Source organism: Leucoraja erinacea, chromosome 7, assembly GCF_028641065.1.
Source record: "Leucoraja erinacea ecotype New England chromosome 7, Leri_hhj_1, whole genome shotgun sequence".
Lineage (NCBI taxonomy): Eukaryota > Metazoa > Chordata > Chondrichthyes > Rajiformes > Rajidae > Leucoraja > Leucoraja erinaceus.
In genome coordinates, this window is record NC_073383.1 from 31,221,340 (window position 1) to 31,242,430 (window position 21,091).

Genomic DNA, 21,091 nt, shown 5'->3' on the forward strand with positions numbered 1-21,091 from the left:
CTACATAACCTTGTGTATTTTGTAGCCTTAAATCCCACCATTGTATCTGCCTCCATCACCATCCACCCACACCCACACATTTGGACAGGTACATGGATGGGAACGGTTTAGAGGGATGCGGGCCAGTTACAGACAAATGGATCTAGCTTAGATGGGCCACCTTGGTCGACATGGGCGTTGGGCCAAAAGGCTCGTTTCCATGCTGGGTAGTTCTATGACCCAAACAGTCTTTCAGCTTCACAACTGAATTTGTGAACAAACCAAGACCAATATTTGAACAAGGTGTTTAGAATTCTAGTAAGAGATAATTTAGTTTTAGTAAAGATCTAGTAAGAGATTAGGAGTGGCATGGTGGCGCAGTGGTAGAGTTGCTATCTTACAGCACCAGAGAACCGGGTTCGATCCTGACTATGGGTGCCGTCTGTAGGGAGTTTGTACGTTCTACCTGTGTCCGTGTGGGTTTTCTCAGGGTGCTCTGGTTTCCTCCCACACTCCAAACACAATTGGCTTTGGTAATTGTAAATTGTCTCTAGCGTGTACGGGGTGATCGCTGGTCGGCGCAGACTCAGTGGGCCGAAGGGCATGTTTCTGTGTTGTTTCGCTAAACTAAGCTAAGTATTCTTGTTTAATTTCCCACGTACTTACAGTGTGGAGTCTGTCAGATACAATATTTGGATCACTTCCCATTTTCCTTTGGTCACTGGTGTTGGTTTCAGCTTAAAAGAAAAGAATTAAAGCTCGTTAATTTGCATATCAGTTTAGAAAAGGTTTGAAAAGATTGAAATAAAACGCTCTTTGTCGTGGGCTACTATCTCCCTAATTCTTAAAAAGGAGAAAGATCCCCTGCTTTGTAGTAGCTATAGACCAATTTCACTCTTGAATGTGGACCTCAAAATCCCCTCTAAAGTTCTTGCGCTCCGTCTTCAACAAGTGATGCCCTTTATTATCTCGTTAGATCAAACAGGGTTTATGCCAGGCCGACAGACCTCCCACAATACTAGGCGTCTCCTTAACATCATCCATTCACCAAGTAGTGAGACCCCGGAGATAGTGGTCTCCCTCGACGCCGAAAAAGCTTTCGACAGGGTCGAGTGGAAGTACCTATACGAGGCGATGGACAGGTTTGGCTTCGGCAATAGTTTCATTCATTGGGTCAGTCTATTATTCTCGTTCCCGGTGGCCTCAGTACAAACAAACGACACACTGTCGCCCCACTTCCCCCTTCGGAGAGGTACCAGGCAGGGTTGCCCATTATCACCACTTCTGTTTGCTGTCGCGATAGAGCCCTTGGCGGTCTGGTTACGCTCAGAGAAGGGCTTTAAAGGTATCACACGGTTTGACACAATTCATAAAGTCTCATTGTATGCGGATGACCTGCTCCTGTACATCTCGAATCCAGTCAGCTCTCTCCCTGTGATTACGAATATTTTAGAACGGTTTGGTGCGTACTCTGGTTATAAACTTAACTACCAAAAAAGTGAACTATTACCGATTAACTCATCGGCTAAGCAGCTCCCTCGCTCTTTAACCTCATTTAAATGGGCGGAGGACGGATTTCGCTACCTCTGCGTTTTTATCACAATACCTATATTTGATATGTTCCGCACAAACCTCCTGCCTCTGGTTGAGAAAGCTGAAAGAGACTTTGACCGCTGGTCAGTTTTACCGCTATCCCTCGCGGCCCGGATAAATCTGGTCAAGATGGTCGTCCTACCCAGATTCCTGTACCTTTTCCAGCATGTTCCTATATTTATCACTAAATCTTTTTTTGATAAATTAGAAAGGAGAATATCTAAATTTTTATGGGCTAGCAAACCGGCCAGAATTCGAAAGACGGTACTACAGTCTCCTAAGAGTGACGGCGGTTTGGCACTTCCTGACTTTAGGCGATACTACTGGGCTGCTAACTTGCAAAAAATCCTGTACTGGATGAATGATGATTGCGACCACCGACTGACCTGGGTACACATGGAAAAGGCGAGTTCACATCTCCCGTTGCGCTCTGTCCTATGCTCTCAACTCCCCCTTCCTATAACATCTGTGGGTGCTGGCCCAATTGCGTCCCTCTCGCTCAAGATATGGAGTCAACTTAGGAAAAACTTCGGTTTACAAGGCCCTTCCATCTTGACCCCACTGCTTAAAAATCATATCTTTAAACCTTCAAGTACAGACCACGCATTCAAAACCTGGCATAGCAACGGTATCAGTAGTATCAAAAACCTATACAAGGATGGCATTTTTTCGTCTTTTGCGGAAATTTCGTCCAACTATAGCCTCCCAAACTCCCACCTTTTTCGTTTTTTCCAGATTAGGGATTTTGTGAAGAAGATATTCCCCCATTTCCCAAATCGCCCCCCTGAAACCCTGACCGATTCCATCCTAGCTCTAGATCCCAACCGGAAGAAATGCATCTCTTTTTTGTACAACTTGTTAGGGTCGGTTATATTGAAACCTCATACCTCATTAAAAGCTGCATGGGAGGGCGAGCTGAATACGAAACTAACAGACCAGCAATGGGACTCTGCCTTGGATTTGACCCATTCTTCCTCCATATGTGCCCGTCATGGCCTAATCCAATGCAAAGTCCTTCACAAAGTCCACTACACAAACGCAAGATTATCTAGAATATACCCCACTGTTAAAGACACCTGCAACAGATGCAATCAATCCCCTGCCAACCATAGTCATATGTTTTGGTCTTGCCCTAAGCTAGCAACCTTTTGGAGGAGTGCTTTCGACGTGCTAAGCAGAGCCTATGGCCAGACTATTCCTCCAAACCCACTGTCAGCTATTTTTGGTATTCCTCCCAACACCAACCTCTCTGTTGCGTTGAAGCGGGTCCTGGCTTTTACAACCTTGTCTGTGTGGATGTGTACGTATGTGAGTGTTGTTTGCCCCCGGGTGGCGAGGGTGGGTAAGGGTAAGGGTTTTGAGGGTCATTTACATACTGTTGTACAATTATGTCCTGACTATCATTGTCTGTTATCATTGTATGTATGCAAATTGCTGTTAAATTCAAAATTCAAATAAAAAGATTTAAATTAAAAAGATTGAAATAAAACGCTCTTTGTTTACATACCGGATTTCCTGCCACCTTGTGAATATGTTTATATCCGCTAACATCACTCAACACTTTGAAGAAACTCGTACCATCACGTGTAAAGAATGGATCTGAAGGGTGGAACTGCAAACAATAAAACAAAAATCTGAAATATTGGTATTCTACGACGTATATTCAAGAGTAAAACAATGGAAATCACATTGACTGCTCAGAAAGTAAGTACATTTGAAGTCAGAGTCATACAGCACGGAGACAGGCCTTTCGGTCCAACTTGACCATGTCCACTAAGATGTCCTATCTACTTTGGTCCCACCTGCCCGTGTTTGGCCCATAGTTGAGAAATGTACACTGTCATAGAGAGATACAGCATTGAAACAGTCCACACCAACCATTGTTCACCCATTCACACTAGTTCCACGTTATCCCAATTTCTCATTCACTCCCTACACTCAAGGGGCAATTTACAGATGGTAAATTAACCTACAAAACCTGCACATCTTTGGGATGTGGGAAGAAACCAGAGGAAAATGCGCAGTTACAGGGAGAACGTGCAAACTCCAAACAGATAGTACCCAAGGTCAGGATTGAACCCGGCTCTCCGACGCTGTGAGGAAGCAGCTCTATCACCTCAAGAGTGCTTTAGCTGAATGTTTTATAAAGAACATTGGTAAACCAAATGAAACTTTAAGACAGTCTAGTAGTTTTGTGACTATCATTATTAAAACTACATTGTTACCAACTGAATTTCAATTTTCCAGCCCCATATGGCGGGATTTAAACTTGGATCTTTAGATGATAAACAATGGCCTCTAGATTTCTAGAGGACTACAAGGATTTTAGGCGGCTCAGTGACACCGCCAGAGACTTGGGTTCGATCCTGATCTCGGGTGCTGTCTGTACGGAGTTTCTCTGTTCTCCCTGTGACCACGTGGGTTTCTTCCACATGTTCCAATTTCTTCCAACACTCAAAAGATATGCGGGTTGGTAGGTTAATTGGCTTCTGTAAATTGTCCCTGGAGTGCAAAATAGTGTTAGTCTACAGGGTGATCAGTGGTCGGGGCAGATTTGGTGGGCACAGGGGCCTGTTTCCACGCAGCGTCTACAAAGCCTACAGCCCGCTAGTCAGGAACCTCCCATGTACCCTTGAGTTTAGCTGTAGATCGCATCCCAAAGAGGGCTATATATATCCATGCTATGTCTGCACTTGAAACAATGCTTCAATGGCATCCTGCACAAAGTATGCAAACCATCCCTGTTGCATCTGGTGTTCACGGGCCAGAAATTTACAACAACCAGACTCAAGTCAAAAAGAAGAAACACACAGGAGACTGCAGTTGATTGAACCTTGAGTTGCAAACTGCTGGAAAAACTCAACAGGACCAGCAGTATCTGTGGAGGAAGGTGAATTTGGCCGTTTCCAGTCAAGACCCTGCAGAGAGGGAAAGTATAAAGAGGAGAGGGGAAGGGGAATCAAGAACCAGAGGGTTTAAACTGAGAGGGGATTTAGTAGAACCCAGAGGAAAAACTTTTTCCACAACGAGCAGCCAAAGGACATAGTTGAGGCAGGTATGATAACAACATTTAAAATACATTTGGATAGGTACATGGATAGGAAAGGTTTAGAGAGATGTGGACCAAACACAGTCAGGTGAGACTAGCATAGATGGGGCATCTTAGTTGGCATGGGCAAGTTGGGCCAAATGGCCCGTCTCTGTGCAGTATGACTATGCTCTCTCCGAGTACTGTGTTCACAGGCCTGTCATCCTACTGGAATTAAAACATTTTGTTTCATTTTCAGTAGGGGGCGACACGGTGGCGCAGCGATAAAGTTGCTGCCTCACAGCACCAGACACCAGATTTGATCCTGACTACTGCTGCTGTCTGCACGGAGTTTGTATGTTCCCCCTGTGACCGCTTGGGTGTACTCCAGGTGCTCCAGTTTCCCCCCGCACTCCAAAGGCGTATGGGTTTGTAGGTTAATTGGCTTTGGTAAGAATTGTAAATTGCCCGCAAGTGTGTAAAATGGTGCTAGTGTATGGGGTGATCGCTGGTTAGCACGGAGTCAGTGGGCCAAAGAGCCTGTTTCCGCGCTGTATCTCTAAACTAAAGACAATTAAATACTCTTGAGAAAAGAATGCAGGCATGGAATGTTCAATACACTAATTTGCAGAGAAGTAATTTAACTAAGACCATCATACCGCACCAATCCATCCCGTTGTACTTTTCTCAGCAAACTGTTGCTCCTAAAGAATAAATATTCAGATTAAAAAAATATTTAGACTACCAGCGCATAGAAAAATGCTAGACACATTTTAATTGGTAATGATGACATCTGAGGGAAAATGATTAAAAGGTTGTCACCTTCTGACATGTCCAAGTATTATTTTCCTTTACATCGCAGATTGTTAAAACAGAATAATTTTGTCTTCTTTCCATCCACTGCACAGCGATCCGATTATCTGTCACCCAGGTTATTACACTGAGATAATAACTAAAAATACAAATAAAAATACTGAAAATACTCCGATTTGCACATTGAAATATAGTTATTTAGAATGTAGGTCCACTTTATGTTTTAATACATTTTAGATGATACAGACTACCAATTTTGCTGTGACATCTGAAAAGTTTTACTGCTTGACTTTTTTTTTTTAAATGTGTGGAAACAGGCCCTTCGGCCCACCGAGTCCACGCCAACCATCAATCACCCCTTCACACTAGCTCGACCCTGCACACTAGGGACAATTTACAGAGGCCAATTAACTTACAAACCTGCTCATCTTTAAAATGTGGGAGGAAACTGGAGAACCTGGAGAAAACCCACACGGTCACATGGAGAACATGCAAACACCATACAGACAGCATCCAAGGTCAGGATCAAACCGGCGTCTCTGGCACTGCAAGGTGCAACTCTACCACTGCACCACCCAATGAACGAAATTACTTGATAAACCAAATTTAATGATACAGTATAGCGAGCCACGCATTGTGAATCAAAAGTGATTTTTATTAAGTAATACAGAGTAAACCGCACAAGTGGCTGGGGCGGGTTCTCCCAGAGTTCTCACTACATACCAGGGCACTCCCCTCAACCACGTGACGACTCGTTCCCGCCAAACACAGTCACGTGACCCGGCCAGTCCTAGTGCCAAGGGTTCGCTTAGTAAGTGGCCTAAACAACCAGGTGGCACCACAACAGCTTAAAGATAGCCATTCTTTAATACAAAGTACATTTACAGGACATTGAGAGCAATGCTTATTTACATAGCACAGTCATTTCGAACAAAATCTCAAAGAGTTTAAGAAGGCAGACTAAAAATTTGGTGAAGGAGGTGGATAGAGGAAAGAGGTGGAGCGGGTAAAGAGGTAGGACTGTGCTATGTAAATAAGCGTTGTTCTCAATGTAGGGAGGGGCTATCAGAGGTAAATGACCTGGTATGTTGGACGTAGGGCTAGTAAGTGGAAGTAAGGGAGGGAGATATAAACCTGAGGAAGCACAGTGGCGCAGTTGCTGCCTTACAGTACGAGAGACCCTGGATCTAAACTAACCACAGGTGTTGTCTGTACGGAGTTTGTACGTTCTCCTTGTGACTGCGTGAATTTTCTCCGCATGCTCTGGTTTCCTCCCACACTCCAACGATGTACAGGTTTGTAGGTTAATTGGCTTTGGTATAAATCGTCCCTAGTGATAGTGCTAGTGTGGGGGAAATTGTCCATGGAGATAGTGCTAGTGTACAGGGATCACTGGTCAGAGTAGACTCGGTGGGCTGAATGGCCTGTTTCTGCGCTGTATCTGTAAAGTCTAAAGTCGAGATGCTGAGAGCTCCAGGGGATGGGGAGGATGAAAGAATAGGCATAACTAAGAGTAAGGGGGCCAAGGTCAAGAAGGGATTAAACAAGAAAATGAAAACATTACATCTGAAGTGTTGGGTGGTTACAAGGTGCTGTGGCTCACTGGTCATATGGTACAGCATAGATTATGGACATCGTTATTTTGGATAGATTTTCTCCATGTCTCTCAGTATACCTATTAGATACCCTCAACTTTTTTTCCTCCTTTTCAATTTGCCTACCTCTGTTAGTCTTCATCACTAAAGCCCCTCTGCTCTGTTGTCATCCAAATAGCTAAAGATATCCCCTTCTGTTGTCAGGCTTCTGAACGGTCCTTCCATAAACCAGGGTACTGTCTGATTCACCTCTATGCTATTGCGGCCTGATGTGCTGCAATGCTGAGAACTATATTCTGCACTCTGCATCTTCCCATTTGCTCTACCTAATGTATCAGAGTTTGCCCCCCCCCCCCATGGTAGGGAGCATTTGCATTTTTCAGCTTGAAATTGTGCAATCTGGTGCATACTCTAGCAAGTCTAGCAACTTACACTTGAATGCAACATTTATGGTTCAAATTGGATGAGGTATGAATAAGGTTAGGCTAAATTACATTCCACAGTAGACCCAGGCTCTGATCAACAAGTGCAGCACACGAATGACCTTAGTATATTCATGTATGGAAATCAAATTATAATTCACACTGTTATGCAAATATATAGAGAAACAAAAACATAGAAGCAAGGCAAGAGGAGTCAGACTTCCATCACTGTTCTGCATAAATAAATCAACCCTACTCATTTGACTATAGAAACAAGACGAAAATAATGTCACATATTCAACCGCATATGGTTCAATGAAATTAAGATATATATGTAAAACATATATATGGAAACAGACCCTTCGGCCCATCAAGTACACACTGACCAGCAATCTACCATACACCAGTTCCATCCTACACGCCGGGGACAATTTACAGAAGCCAATTAACCTACAAACCTGCCCTTCTTTCGGATGTGGGAGAAACCGAAATATCCAGAGAAAACCCATAGGAAGAATGTGCAAATACTGTACAGACAGCACCCGTAGTCAGGATCAAATCTAAGGGAGAAACTCTACCGCTGCGCCACCGTGCCACCCCATTAATACCACACAATACAATACCGTTTATTGTCATTTGAACCTCAAATGAAGTTCAAACGAAATTTGGTTTCTGCAGTCATACAAGAAAAGAACCAAGACAAACACCAACACAATTTACACAAACATCCATCACAGTGAATCTCCTCCTCACTGTGATGGAAGGCAAAGTCTTGTCTCTCCCCTGCTCTCCATTCTTCTCCCGATGTCAAAGCCCCCGGCGGGCGATGGCAAGTCCCGCCGGACGATTAAGGCCGCGCCGGGCGATGCAAGGCCGTGCTCTGGGTCTTGATGTTGGAACCCCCGGCGGGCGCTAGCTAGTCCATCGGCCGTTAAAGCCGTGCCGGGCGATGTATGGCCCTGCTCCAGGTCATCCTCAACCCCGCAATTCGGCCGTGAGAAGTTACCGTTGTGGGAGCTCCGAAAAGCGGTCTCCCACCAGGGACCCGCGAGCTCCCTATGTCACCGTCCACCGGGCCTGCGGCTGGAGCCTCCGAAGCTCCGAAGTCGGGTCGCAGCCACGCATCACCACAGCTCTCCACGCTCCGAAGCTGGCCAGCTCCACGATGGTAGGTCCGCAGGCTCTGCAACTGGAGCCCCCAAGTCGTTCCGGTTGGAGGCCGCTCCGTGGTGCTAGGCCCCAACGACAACGGAGACCCGACAAGGAAAAGGTCGGGTCCCCCGTAGAGGGAAGAGATTTAAAAGGTTACCCCCCCCCCCCCCCGCCCCCCACACATACACAGTTAAAAATAATACAAAACCACCACAACTATACACTCAACGAGACAAAAAAAAAAAAGACAGGCGGACTGCAGAGGCCGCTGTAATGTCGGTTGCGCCGCCCGTTATTTCTTTAGTCCTAATTATTTTATTCAAATTATTTTATTAATTTAATTTTTCTGTAATATATTTATTATGGTGTCACGTCAATAAAGATGAACACATGATTCTGATTTCTGCCCTTAGTTGGATAACACACATCTCCAGTCATTGTGTTTTACATCTATATGGCTGTTTTTCAAGCTCTTCAGTCTGAAGGTCTCGACCCGAAACATCACCCATTCTTTCTCTCCAGAGATGCTGCCTGTCCCGCTGAGTTACTCCAGCTTTTTGTGTCTATCTTCAGTTTAAACCACCATCTGCAGTTCCTTCCTACACTCTTTGTTAAGCAAAACAGGTCCTATTCTCATAATATTATTCACCACTGGTTCTGCAGAGAATACAATCCCAGTAATCAAATCTTTCTTCAAAGTGAAAAAAAATATCCAGCCCTGCCAACATGTTCATAAATCGCCCCTGGATCCTCTCCAGAGCAATTGCCACCCTTTCTAGTGTGTCATAGTCTTACAGCGTGGAAACAGGCCCTTCATCCCAACTTGTCCATGCAGATCAACATGCCCCATCTACACTGGTCCATTTATCCGCATTTAGCCCATATCCCAAAGCCCTTCGGCCCAAAACGTTTCCTATTTCCTTCGCTCTATGGATGCTGCCGACCCGCTGAGTTTCTCCAGCACTTATGTCTACCTCTGATTTTCCAGCATCTGCAGTTCCTTCTTAAACATCCCTTTAAACCTTGTGTGTTCCAGTGTGTGTGTGTGTGTCAGGGTGTGCGTTAGGTTGTGTGCTCCAGTGTGTGCCAGTAAAGCGGCGATGTCCGGGAAGTATTTCCCTCTCTCCTCCCCCCCTCCCCGGGAATGTGTCCAGCTGGGGTCCGGGGGAGGTGAAGGTCGGTGACCCGGGGGTCCGGGGGAGGTGTGGGTCAGTGACCCAGGGGTCGGACATCGGAGCGGGGGGGCACGGTGTTAGGACCTCCGCCATGTCTCACCTATCACACCATCTGCACAGGAATGTGAATGTGGGCGAGGCAGCATCTATAGAGTAGGTATGTTACAAAACCTACCTGAAACGCCATTGGGAATCTGCCCACAGCCAGGTCCGCGATTTTGGCGCTGTTTGGAGGGGGCGGGTTTAAAACGCGATTTTTACTAGGCTGTACTAATCGCAGATGTTCAGCCTAGTAAATCATTAACGAAAAATCGCTGCAAGACCCGGTCGCAAAAGGTATTATTAGTTTTATAGGCCTCGATAATATAGTTATAATAGTTTAAAATTACTGTCTCATTCCGCAACCTCTCGCAGCCCCAGGGTTTCATAAAGCAAACAATTAAAGGTATGTACCTTATTTTTACATTAAATGGGGCATATATATAACTCTATATATCAAGTTATCTATAGCAAGTAGTTCATTTTGGGCTTTTTATATCCCGCAGTATTTTTCTCGGCATTTGAGGGCACTAATCCAGCGCGATGTCAACGTTCTAAACCAGCGCGCGTTCACATGAACCCACTAGAAAGCCGATTTAAATGGGCATTTATTTACAGCAATTGAACACTAAATTCCTTCCATTTGGCCTATAAATTAGTGTAAATTAGATAAAAAAATCATGTTATATTGTGAATTATTTGTGAATAATCTTTGGACACTTAGGCTATTTAAAAATGTTAATCTTTCCTTAAGAAATGGGCTTTTGATTATCCAAGAGCACAGCTTTTTTGTAATGTCCATTGAAAATCAATAGGGAACAAGATGCTAATTTCCGAGTATGAAAATGGCCATAACTTTTTTAATACTTGAGATATGAAAGTGAATTTGGTGTCAAATGTGACTTTATTTTATTATGTATATATATGAGCATGAGAAATTCTGTCATCAGCGTGAGAGTGTGAGAATTTCATGAAATGCGTGACTCTCACGCTCGATGCGTGAGAGTTGGCAGCCCTGCAACATGCATCTTTAGTGCAGTTTAGTTTAGAAATACAGCATGGAAATAGGCCCTTCAGCCCATCGATTTTGCAGCAACCATCGGTTACCCGTAGGCTAGTTCTACACATCTACACTTTCACCTCCTACACACTAGGGACTATTTACAGAAGCCAATTAACTCAAACACCCGCAGGTCTTTGGAGCGTGGGAGGAAACCGGAGCACCTGGAGGAAAGCCATATGGTCACGGGGAGAACTAACAAACTCTGTACAGACAGCACATGTAGTAAGGATCTAACCCAGGTCCCTGGCGCTGAGGCAGCAACTCTACCACTGTGGCACCCGGTCTTTGATTTGTTGTTGAAAGATGGTATTACCTGCTAGCCCAATGTTGTTAGGGGATATCTGAGCTACAAAAAGGAACCTCTAAGGATCCCAACCCAAAACTTTGACCGTCCTTCATAAGTTAGGCCATTCTGCCCATCAAGTCTACTCCGTTATTCAATCATGGCTGATTTATCATTCGCTCTCAACCCCATTCTCCTCCCCACATCCCCTGATAACCTTACCAATCAAGAATCTGTCCATCTCCACCTTAAAAATATCCATTGACTTGGGCTCCACAGCCTTCTGTGGCAATGAATTCCACAGATTCACTACCATTTGACTAAGGAAATTCAGCCTCATGTACTTTTTAAAGGTACGTCCTTTTATTCTGAGGCTATGGCTGGTCGTAGACTCTCCCACTAGTGGAAACATCCCCTCCACATCCATTCTATCTAGGCCTTTCACTTTTTGGTAAGTTTCATTGAGGCCCCTTCTAGATACCAGTGAGTACAAGCGCAATGCCTTCAAGCGCTCATCATATGTTAACCCAATCATTCCCGAGATCACTCTCGTAAATGATATCCTGTTCCCTCCTCAGATGCTGCCTGACCAGTTGAATTTCTCCAGCACTTTGTGTATTGCAAAGGAAAGTAATAATGAGGTTCAACTGCTGAGCTCCATGTTGTCAAATACCAAGCTGGTATTTACTATTCAAGCCTTTTAAAAGAGTTTGACACTGGGGAAATAACTAGAGAAAATACACTCCAAGACAACAGAGAAAGCAAAATAAAAACAGTGTACCTTGGTTTAACTTCTTCTGGGGCTTGAAGCTCAGTGGTATTCAAGGTCTCGGTATCTACAACAAATAACCTCGCAGTAGGATTGTTAGATCCAGCCTAATTTTAAGAAAAAAAATTCCATGGTAACAAATATAGCCCTAAATTTTATCAGTGAGAATCAGGAATACGGTTTCTTATCGATAGTAACTGCTCATGAAAGATAAATGTAAAGTGCTATACTTTGAAATATTTTACATTTCACACATTATTGATTGATTAGCGACTATTGATCAGCAAGGTTGTCAGGGGTTATGGGGAGAAGGCAAGGGATTGGGGTTGAGAGAGAAAGATAGATCAGCCATGATTAAATGGCAGAGTAGACTTTATGGGCCGAATAGCCCAATTCTGCTTGTATAACTTATGATCTTATGAACACATTACACAGAGGATGTATGAAGGATCGGCAGATGCTGGTTTACACTGAAGATAGACACAAAATGCTGGAGTAACTCAACAGGTCAGGCAGCACCTCTGGAATAAAGGAATAGGTGACGTTTCAGGTTGAGACCCTTCTTCAGTCTGCACAGAATACAGAAAGTGATGAATACCCAGAACACGCTGCCAGGGACGATGGTGGAGGCAGATATGATGGCAACATTGAAGAAGCTTTTTAGATGGATAGAAAGTTTTAGAGGGATTTGTACCAAATACAGGCAAATGGGACCAGCTTAAATGTGGCATCTTGGTTGGCATGGATGAGTTAGGCTGAAGGGCCTGTTTCCCTGCTGTATGACTCAATGACATGCATGGAATGGAGGGATATGGAGCACATGCAGGCAGATGAGATTAGTTTAACTTAGCATCATGCTGGGCATTGACAATGTGGGCTGAAGGGCCTCTTCTCACACAGTACACTGTTCTTTGTTTTATACTTTAAAGATACAGCACGGAAATAGCCCCTCGAGTACGCGCTGCCTGCGATCACCCAGTACACTAGCACTATCCTACACTATAGGGACAATTTATTTTACCGAAGCAAAATAACCTGCAAACCTGGAGGTCTTGGAGCGTGGGAGGAAACCGGGACACCCGGAGAAAACCCACGCGGTCACAGGAAGAACGTGCAAGCTGTGTACACCGCACCACAAGCCACCTCTGGACATCCGGTGGTGCTGTTGCTAGCTGCCTCTGCCCATGGTCTGGCTGTTATGTTTTAGAGTGTATTTTCTTAGGGTTTTTTCAGTATTTTATGTGGGGGGGAAGTGGGTAGGGTAAGGGGGTAACCGTCCTTCAGTCGCTTCCTGGCGAGGATGCGAATATTATCCAAGTCGCATCCACGCCCCCCCCCCCCCCCCCCGCGGCCTACCAACTGGATTGGCGCGGCCTTTCTTGCCAGGACCGGACCAGAGCTTCAGCAGCGGCGGCGAGGCGCTGGAAACATCGCTGAGCAGGCGAAACCTTCCTAGGATCGCCACTTGGAGCTCCGGAGTGCTGGGCTGCTGCTCCAACATCGCGGAGCTGTGGGTGTGGAGCTCCCAATGTGGGCGGCTCGGACTTTAACATCGCAGAGTCCTGGGACCCTTTGCCGGGGGTTGCCAGCGCGAATCTCCGCCCAACGCGGCCTGTGGACGTGGGGAGCAACAGACTCCGATGGAAGGTGGCCTACTGTGTTCTGTGTTTTGTGTGTTTTTTTTATTTTTTAGTATGACTAAGGGAAAAATAATTTTGTTGTCTCTTCATTGAAGCCAATGACAATAAATTAAATCAAATCAATCAAAACCTGTAGTCAAGATCGAACTAGAATCTTGAACCCGAACTCTATGCTGTGCCACTGGGCCACCTTGTTCACAAACAAATAATGCAAGATAACTGATGTTATGAGGATGAGGGGTCATCTTATATCTATATTACTAAAAGTCTGTTCTTGACCGGTTTTGGCCATCTGTGCTGCGATTTCTGAGAGAACGCCGCCACCTACAGCCGTCATTTTTGGCCACCTTGCTCAAAGCCCCCCTCCGCCGTATGTGTGCTGAGGATTTTTCCCATCGATGAAAAATGACAGAGATATTAATGATTTTACAAAATTCCCCATTCTCTCTGCTGCCCCTGCTGGCGGAGGGACTATAAAACCAGGAAGTGGTGTGCCTAAATCAGTGTCTGCAAGCTGGAGGAAGACAGAGGGTCACGTTTCTCTGAGCTGTGAATAACACTGAACACATGTCTACTCAAATGAAGTGTCCTTAGTGGTTCTAAAACGCTTGCAGAATGTGTCTATTGGTTCTAAAATGTTTGCAAAAAGTGTTATTGGTTTTAAAATGTTTGCAAAAAGTGTCTCTTTTGGTTCTACAATGCTTGCAGAATGTGTCTTTTTTGGTTCTAAAATGTTTTTTAGGTTCTCCCCCCCCCTCTCCTCTTCTCCCCCCCCCCCCCTCTTCTCCCCCCCCCTCTCTCTCTCTTCCCCCCCCCTCCCTCCCCCTCCCCCTCTCCTCCCCTCTTTTTCCTCCCCCCTCCCCTCCATTCCTCCCCCTCCACTCCACCCCTACCCCCTTCCCTCCACCCTCCGCCTCTCTGCTCCCCCCACCTCCCCCCCCCCCCCTCTCAGCACACACTCTCTCTACCTCTTCCCCTCCCCCCCTCTCCCCCCCCTCTCTCCCCCCCCTCTTTCCTCTCTTCTCCCCCCCCCCCCCCCTCTCTCCCCCTCCCTCCCCCCCCCCCTCTCCCACCCTCCCCCCCCCCCCCCCCCCTCAGCACAGCAAATGGTTGGTGGTGGTTGGTTTGAAAAGGCAAATGATTAAATGTCTAAACTTGACAACGTCCTGTATGCACTGTTAAATAGATTTTAGATAAAATGCTACCACTTATGGCTGTGATTTTTGGCCCTCTTACTCAGTCCCCCTCCACTCATCAGGTGCAGAGGATTCTTCCCATCAATGAAAAATAAATGTTATTAGTGTTTAAAAAATGTTGAGAATCTATCTCCTGTCAATCACGCCATGAATTGCGGAGGGATTATAAAACCCAGAAGTGTGGGTGTGGCTCAGTCTCTGTAAGATGGGGGAGGGAGAGGTCACAACTGTCTGAGCTGTGAATCAACTGAGCACACTGAATGTCTACTGAACTGTGAGTGCGGCGTTTGCGTGGTGTTTTGTGTTGTTTTATGGTGGTTTCACCCTGCTTGAAATGGTATGAAATTGCATTTGAATGTGGTGGCCTTGGACCTTGCTTGAAGTGGTATGAAACTGCACTTGAATCCGGTGGCCTTGCACCCTGCTTGAAATAGAATTTCAAGGAATAGCCGTAAGTCAACTGCCAGCCCACCAGCCGTGAGTGAGCTGCCAGCACATCAGGCTTGAGTGACTGAGCTGCCACCCCAAGAATCCATTTGGCCCACAATGTCCATACTAGCCCTCTGGTAACCAGACCCTTCAGCCCACAACACCCATACTAGTGCTCCAGAAAGCACTACCCCCTACCCCCCCACTGGTGGAATACCGGGTTGGGGGACCAGCCCTACCATGTGAATATGGGACCCAACGGGTCCCACTAAGTCTAGTAGCTGTATAAAATGATGAGGACTAGATTAGGTAGATTCACATAGTCTCTTGCTGGGGGGGGGGGGGGGGGGGGGGGGGGGGGAAGTACCATAGGTTTAAGGTGAAGGGGGAAAGATTTAATAGCAATCTGAGGGGTAACTTTTTCACACAAAGGTGGTGGACATATGGAATGAGCTGCCGATGGAGGTAGTTGAAGCAAGAAATTTTGAAGAACAAGTAGTCAGGTACATGAATAGGACAGGTTTAGGGGGATATAGGCCAAACAAAGGCAGATGAGACATGTTGGTTGGTGTGGGAAAGTTGTGCCGAAAGGCCTGTTTTCACACTGAAGGACTCTCAGTAACACTAATTTATGGAGATTCCGGAGTTTGCAGATCTACAAGAACTCTGTCGTTTGAAAAGTCACAGTCAAAAGACCATAAACCATAGGAGCAGAATTAGGTGATGTGGATCATCGAGTCTGCTCTGTAATTATGTCTTGAGTTGTAGAGAACAGACAGCAATCTTTTTAAAATACATTTTTTTAATGGAAAACATTTAAAGGACTTTTGTACCTTGGGATATGGAATCGACACTGTTTCTGGGTACTGTCCATCGCCGTAAAATGAATACTCTATAACTTCTGTCTCTGTATCATTGTATTGTCCATAGGCAAGGAACTTTCCATTTGGGGACCACCAAAGAGCATTGTTTGTGGAAAGCATTTCCTCTGTGATAGGGGAAGAGGTATTGTTTCAATAATAATAATTCTTATTTTAATTTTTGCAATAAACCCAAGTCTAAACCCCTGTGAAGCAATTTCAAACAATATTCAATTAAGTGGAATAATTGCAGACACAAGGAACTACTGGTTGACAAAGAAAAGACAAAAAGTGCTAGAGCAACTCAGGGGGTCAGGCAACATCTCAGGAGAAGGTGACCTTGCAGATCAGGACCCTTCTTCGGTCTGCATCATTTAGTAAAAAACACAATTTCTGGCCACTCAAGGATCTGCAGATGCTAGAAAAAAAAAATACAAAATGCTGGAGGAACAGGATCATCACAGTGGTGCAGCTGGTAGATCTGCTGTTTCACAGGGCCAGAGACCCAGGCTCAATCCTGACTTTGGGTGCTATCTGTATGGAGTTTACCCGTTCTCCCCGTGACTGTGTATAATCCTGACCGCTAAGTTTCTAACGTTTAGAATCTTTTTAAATGTCCAGTGCAAAGACATTACTAATATTATTTAATGGACTGTTAAAGTACTAAGGAATAATATACAATTAAGACATTAAACAAATTATTGTCACAGGTATTGCTGAATATATGACAGTTTACTTTATAAAATGTCACTGTAACACCATTGACACTTTGGAAAACAAGACTTTGATTTACAAATCTCTCACTATTGGCTAATATTTTGCCCCTCCATGCACAGAGTAATATTCTATTCCAAAATAGACATAATTAGTCATAGAGTCATGCTCCATATAACCTTGTCCTTCAGCCCTACTTATCCATTCCGACCAAGATGCCCCCTCTACGCTAGTCCCACCTGCTCGTGTTTCGCCCAAATCCCTCCCAACCTTTCCGATCCTTGTACCTGTCCAAGTGCCTTTTACATGTTGTTCTGGTACTTGCCTCAAATACCCCCTCTGACAGCTCGTCTCATATACCCACCTATCTCTGTGAAAAAGTTGAATCTTGGGTTCCTATTAAATCTTTCCCCTCTCGCCTTCACCCCATGTCCTCTGGTTCTTCGACTGGGTGAAAGACTGTGCATTTACCCCATCAATTCCCTTCATGATCTTATATACAAGATCATAAAATAATATCTACATCCTTCTGCAATAGTACCTCTGCTAAACACCATTGCTCAACTTGAGAGAAGCTGATGGCCTGAGATAGTCGAGCCTTTCACTTTAAATGTTCTTACACATTTTATAAAACTGTACCATTATTTAGATTAAGGAGAGACCACATTTGGAGAAGGTTCTTGGCACCGAGAAAATGTTCTTGTTACAACAGGACATGGTCGAGGTGACCTATTATAAAAACAGGATTTTGGCTCGAGCAGTTGGATAGAGAAATAAAATATGATTTTAACAGATATCATATGCAGTAATCTTGCTTCTGACCACTGCTTACTAACCCCCATGGAATGTGGAAACACAATGTGCCATTGCATGTAGACCAGGTAGCTTTTGGCATGCTGGCCTTCATCACTCAGGGAACGGAGTACAGAAGTAGGGGCCAAGAGCAGGCTCGGCGATCGTTTGGCTGAACACCTCCTTTCAGTCTGCCTGATCACCCGGTTGCTAAACACTTTAACTCCGCCTACCATACTGACCTTTCTATCCTGGGCTTCCTGCATTGTCAGTGTGAAGTCCAACACAAATAGGAGGAACAGCACCTCATATTTCGCTTGGATAGCTTACACCCCAGGGGTATGAATTTTGACTTCTCCAACACCAAGTAGCCCTTGTTTTCCCTCTCTGTCCATCCCCTTCCCAGTTCTCCAACCAGTTGTACTGTCTCCGATTACATTTTATCTCGGTTTGCTTTGTTGTTATCTTCTCCCATCTATTCTACATTTTCCTTGATCTCCATTCCCTTTGTCCTATTTTCACACCGTACACTTCCTTATCTATGCATCTCCCTCTCCCGACATCAGTCTGAAGAAAGGTCTCGACCCAAACAATCATCCATTCCTTCTCTCCAAAGATGCTGCCTGCCCCTACGAGTCACTCCAGCATTATGTGTATATCTTTGGTATAAACCAGCATCTGCAGTTCCTTCCTACACATAGAAGTAGAGACGTTATGTTACATTCGTACAATTCATATTATGGGTGAGGTGTTGCATTTTGGGAAGTCAAACCTGGGCAGGACATATACAGTGAATGGCAGGGCCCCGAGGAGTTGCAGAGCAGAGGGATCTAGGAGTGCAGGTACATAGTTCCCTGAAAGTGGTGGCACAGATAGATAGGGTACTCAAGAAAGCTATTGGCATGCAGGCCTTCATCAGTCAGAGTATTGAGTATAGAAGTTGGGATGTTATGTTACAGTTGTACAACATGCTGTGCAAAGTCCCTTGGGCAACAGTGACCATAATATGGTGGAATTCTTTATTAGGATGGAAAGTGACGGTTAGTTCAGAGACTAAGATCCTGAACTTAAAGAAAGGAGACTTTGAAGATATGAGATGGGGATTGACTGGCAAAGGATAGACTGGCAAATTATACTTAAAGGGTTTACTGTGGAGATGCAATGGCAAAGATTTAAAAAACACATGGATGAACTCCAAAAATTGTTCATCCCTGTCTGGCGAAAAAATGAAACCAGGAAGGCGGCAACCGTGGCTAACGAGGGAAATCAAGGATAGTGTTAAATCCATGGATGAGGCATATAAGTTGGCCGGAGGAAGCAGTAAACCAGAGAAACTGAGATATTTAGAACTCGGAGGAGGATAAAGGACTTAAAGATATGTGAAAACAAAGAGATTAGTTAAAACAAATGTAGGTCCCTTGCAGTCAGAAACAGGGGAGTTGATCATGGGGAACAAGGATATGGCGGACCAATTGAATAACTACTTTGGTTCCGTCTTCACTAAGGAAGACATAAATAATTTGCCGGAAATAGCAGGGGACCGCGGGTCAAAGGAGTTGGAGGAATTGAGTGAAATCCAGGTTAGCCGGGAAGTGGTGTTGGGTAAATTGAATGGATTAAAGGCCGATAAATCCCCAGGGCCAGATAGGCTGCATCCCAGAGTACTTAAGGAAGTAGCTCCAGAAATAGTGGATGCATTAGTAATAATCTTTCAAAACTCTTTAGATTCTGGAGTAGTTCCTGAAGATTGGCGGGTAGCAAACGTAACCCCACTTTTTAAGAAGGGAGGGAGAGAGAAAATGGGGAATTACAGACCAGTTAGTCTAACATCGATAGTGGGGAAACTGCTAGAGTCAGTTATTAAAGATGGGATAGCAGCACATTTGGAAAGTGGTGAAATCATTGGACAAAGTCAGCATGGATTTACGAAAGGTAAATCATGTCTGACGAATCTTATAGAATTTTTCGAGGATGTAACTAGTAGCGTGGATAGGGGAGAACCAGTGGATGTGGTGTATCTGGACTTCCAGAAGGCTTTCGACAAGGTCCCACATAAAAAATTAGTATACAAACTTAAAGCACAAGGCATTGGGGGTTCAGTATTGATGTGGATAAAGAACTGGCTGGCAAACAGGAAGCAAAGAGTAGGAGTAAACGGGTCCTTTTCACAATGGCAGGCAGTGACTAGTGGGGTACCCCAAGGCTCAGTACTGGGACCCCAGCTATTTACAATATATATTAATGATCTGGATGAGGGAATTGAAGGCAATATCTCCAAGTTTGCGGATGACACTAAGCTGGGGGGCAGTGTTAGCTGTGAGGAGGATGCTAGGAGACTGCAGGGTGACTTGGATAGGCTGGGTGAGTGGGCAAATGTTTGGCAGATGCAGTATAATGTGGATAAATGTGAGGTTATCCATTTTGGTGGCAAAAACAGGAAAGCAGACTATTATCTAAATGGTGGCCGATTGGGAAAGGGGGAGATGCAGCGAGACCTGGGTGTCATGGTACACCAGTCATTGAAGGTAGGCATGCAGGTGCAGCAGGCAGTAAAGAAAGCGAATGGTACGTTAGCTTTCATTGCAAAAGGATTTGAGTATAGGAGCAGAGAGGTTCTACTGCAGTTGTACAGGGTCTTGGTGAGACCACACCTGGAGTATTGCGTACAGTTTTGGTCTCCAAATCTGAGGAAGGACATTATTGCCATAGAGGGAGTGCAGAGACGGTTCACCAGACTGATTCCTGGGATGTCAGGACTGTCTTATGAAGAAAGACTGGATAGACTTGGTTTATACTCTCTAGAATTTAGAAGATTGAGAGGGGATCTTATAGAAACTTACAAAATTCTTAAGGGGTTGGACAGGCTAGGTGCAGGAAGATTGTTCCCGATGTTAGGGAAGTCCAGGACAAGGGGCCACAGCTTAAGGATAAAGGGGAAATCCTTTAAAACCGAGATGAGAAGAACTTTTTTCACGCAGAGAGTGGTGAATCTCTGGAACTCTCTGCCACAGAGGGTAGTTGAGGCCACTTCATTGGCTATATTTAAGAGGGAGTTAGATGTGGCCCTTGTGGCTAAGGGGATCAGGGGTTATGGAGAGAAGGCAGGTACGGGATACTGAGTTGGATGATCAGCCATGATCATATTGAATGGCGGTGCAGGCTCGAAGGGCCGAATGGCCTACTCCTGCACCTAATTTCTATGTTTCTATGTTTAATCAAGAAGGGAATAAAAGAGCAGCTGAGGCCACTGGTGCATAGGACTTTAGCGCAGGAGGACGACGGATGGGTGATCTTACAGGAGGTGTATAAAATCAAGATATGAACAGATAAGGTGAATACACAAGAGTCTTTTACCCAGCGTAGTGGAATCAAGAATCAGAGAGTATAGGTATATGGACAAGATTTAATAGGAACCCAAAGAGCAACATTTTCCACCCAGGGCATGGTGGGTATATGGAATGAGCCACCAGAGGAAAGAGTTAAGGCAGGTACAATAACAACATTTAAAACACAGAGATAACAGGATATGCAGATGCTGGAATTATGCAT

General features: G+C 44.9%; 1 protein-coding gene across 1 annotated transcript in view; it reads right to left on the reverse strand.

The window, feature by feature from the left end:
* Window positions 1-21,091, reverse strand: part of LOC129698832 (dipeptidyl peptidase 4-like) — a 66,685-nt gene that overhangs the window by 26,864 nt on the left and 18,730 nt on the right. Inside the window, exons 9-14 of the mRNA XM_055638144.1 lie at window positions 16,010-16,164; window positions 11,924-12,018; window positions 5,423-5,552; window positions 5,260-5,304; window positions 3,080-3,184; window positions 646-716 (exon numbers count right to left, since the gene is read on the reverse strand). Coding sequence (XP_055494119.1) covers window positions 646-716; window positions 3,080-3,184; window positions 5,260-5,304; window positions 5,423-5,552; window positions 11,924-12,018; window positions 16,010-16,164 — 601 coding nt within the window. The remainder of the gene's footprint in view (window positions 1-645; window positions 717-3,079; window positions 3,185-5,259; window positions 5,305-5,422; window positions 5,553-11,923; window positions 12,019-16,009; window positions 16,165-21,091) is intronic.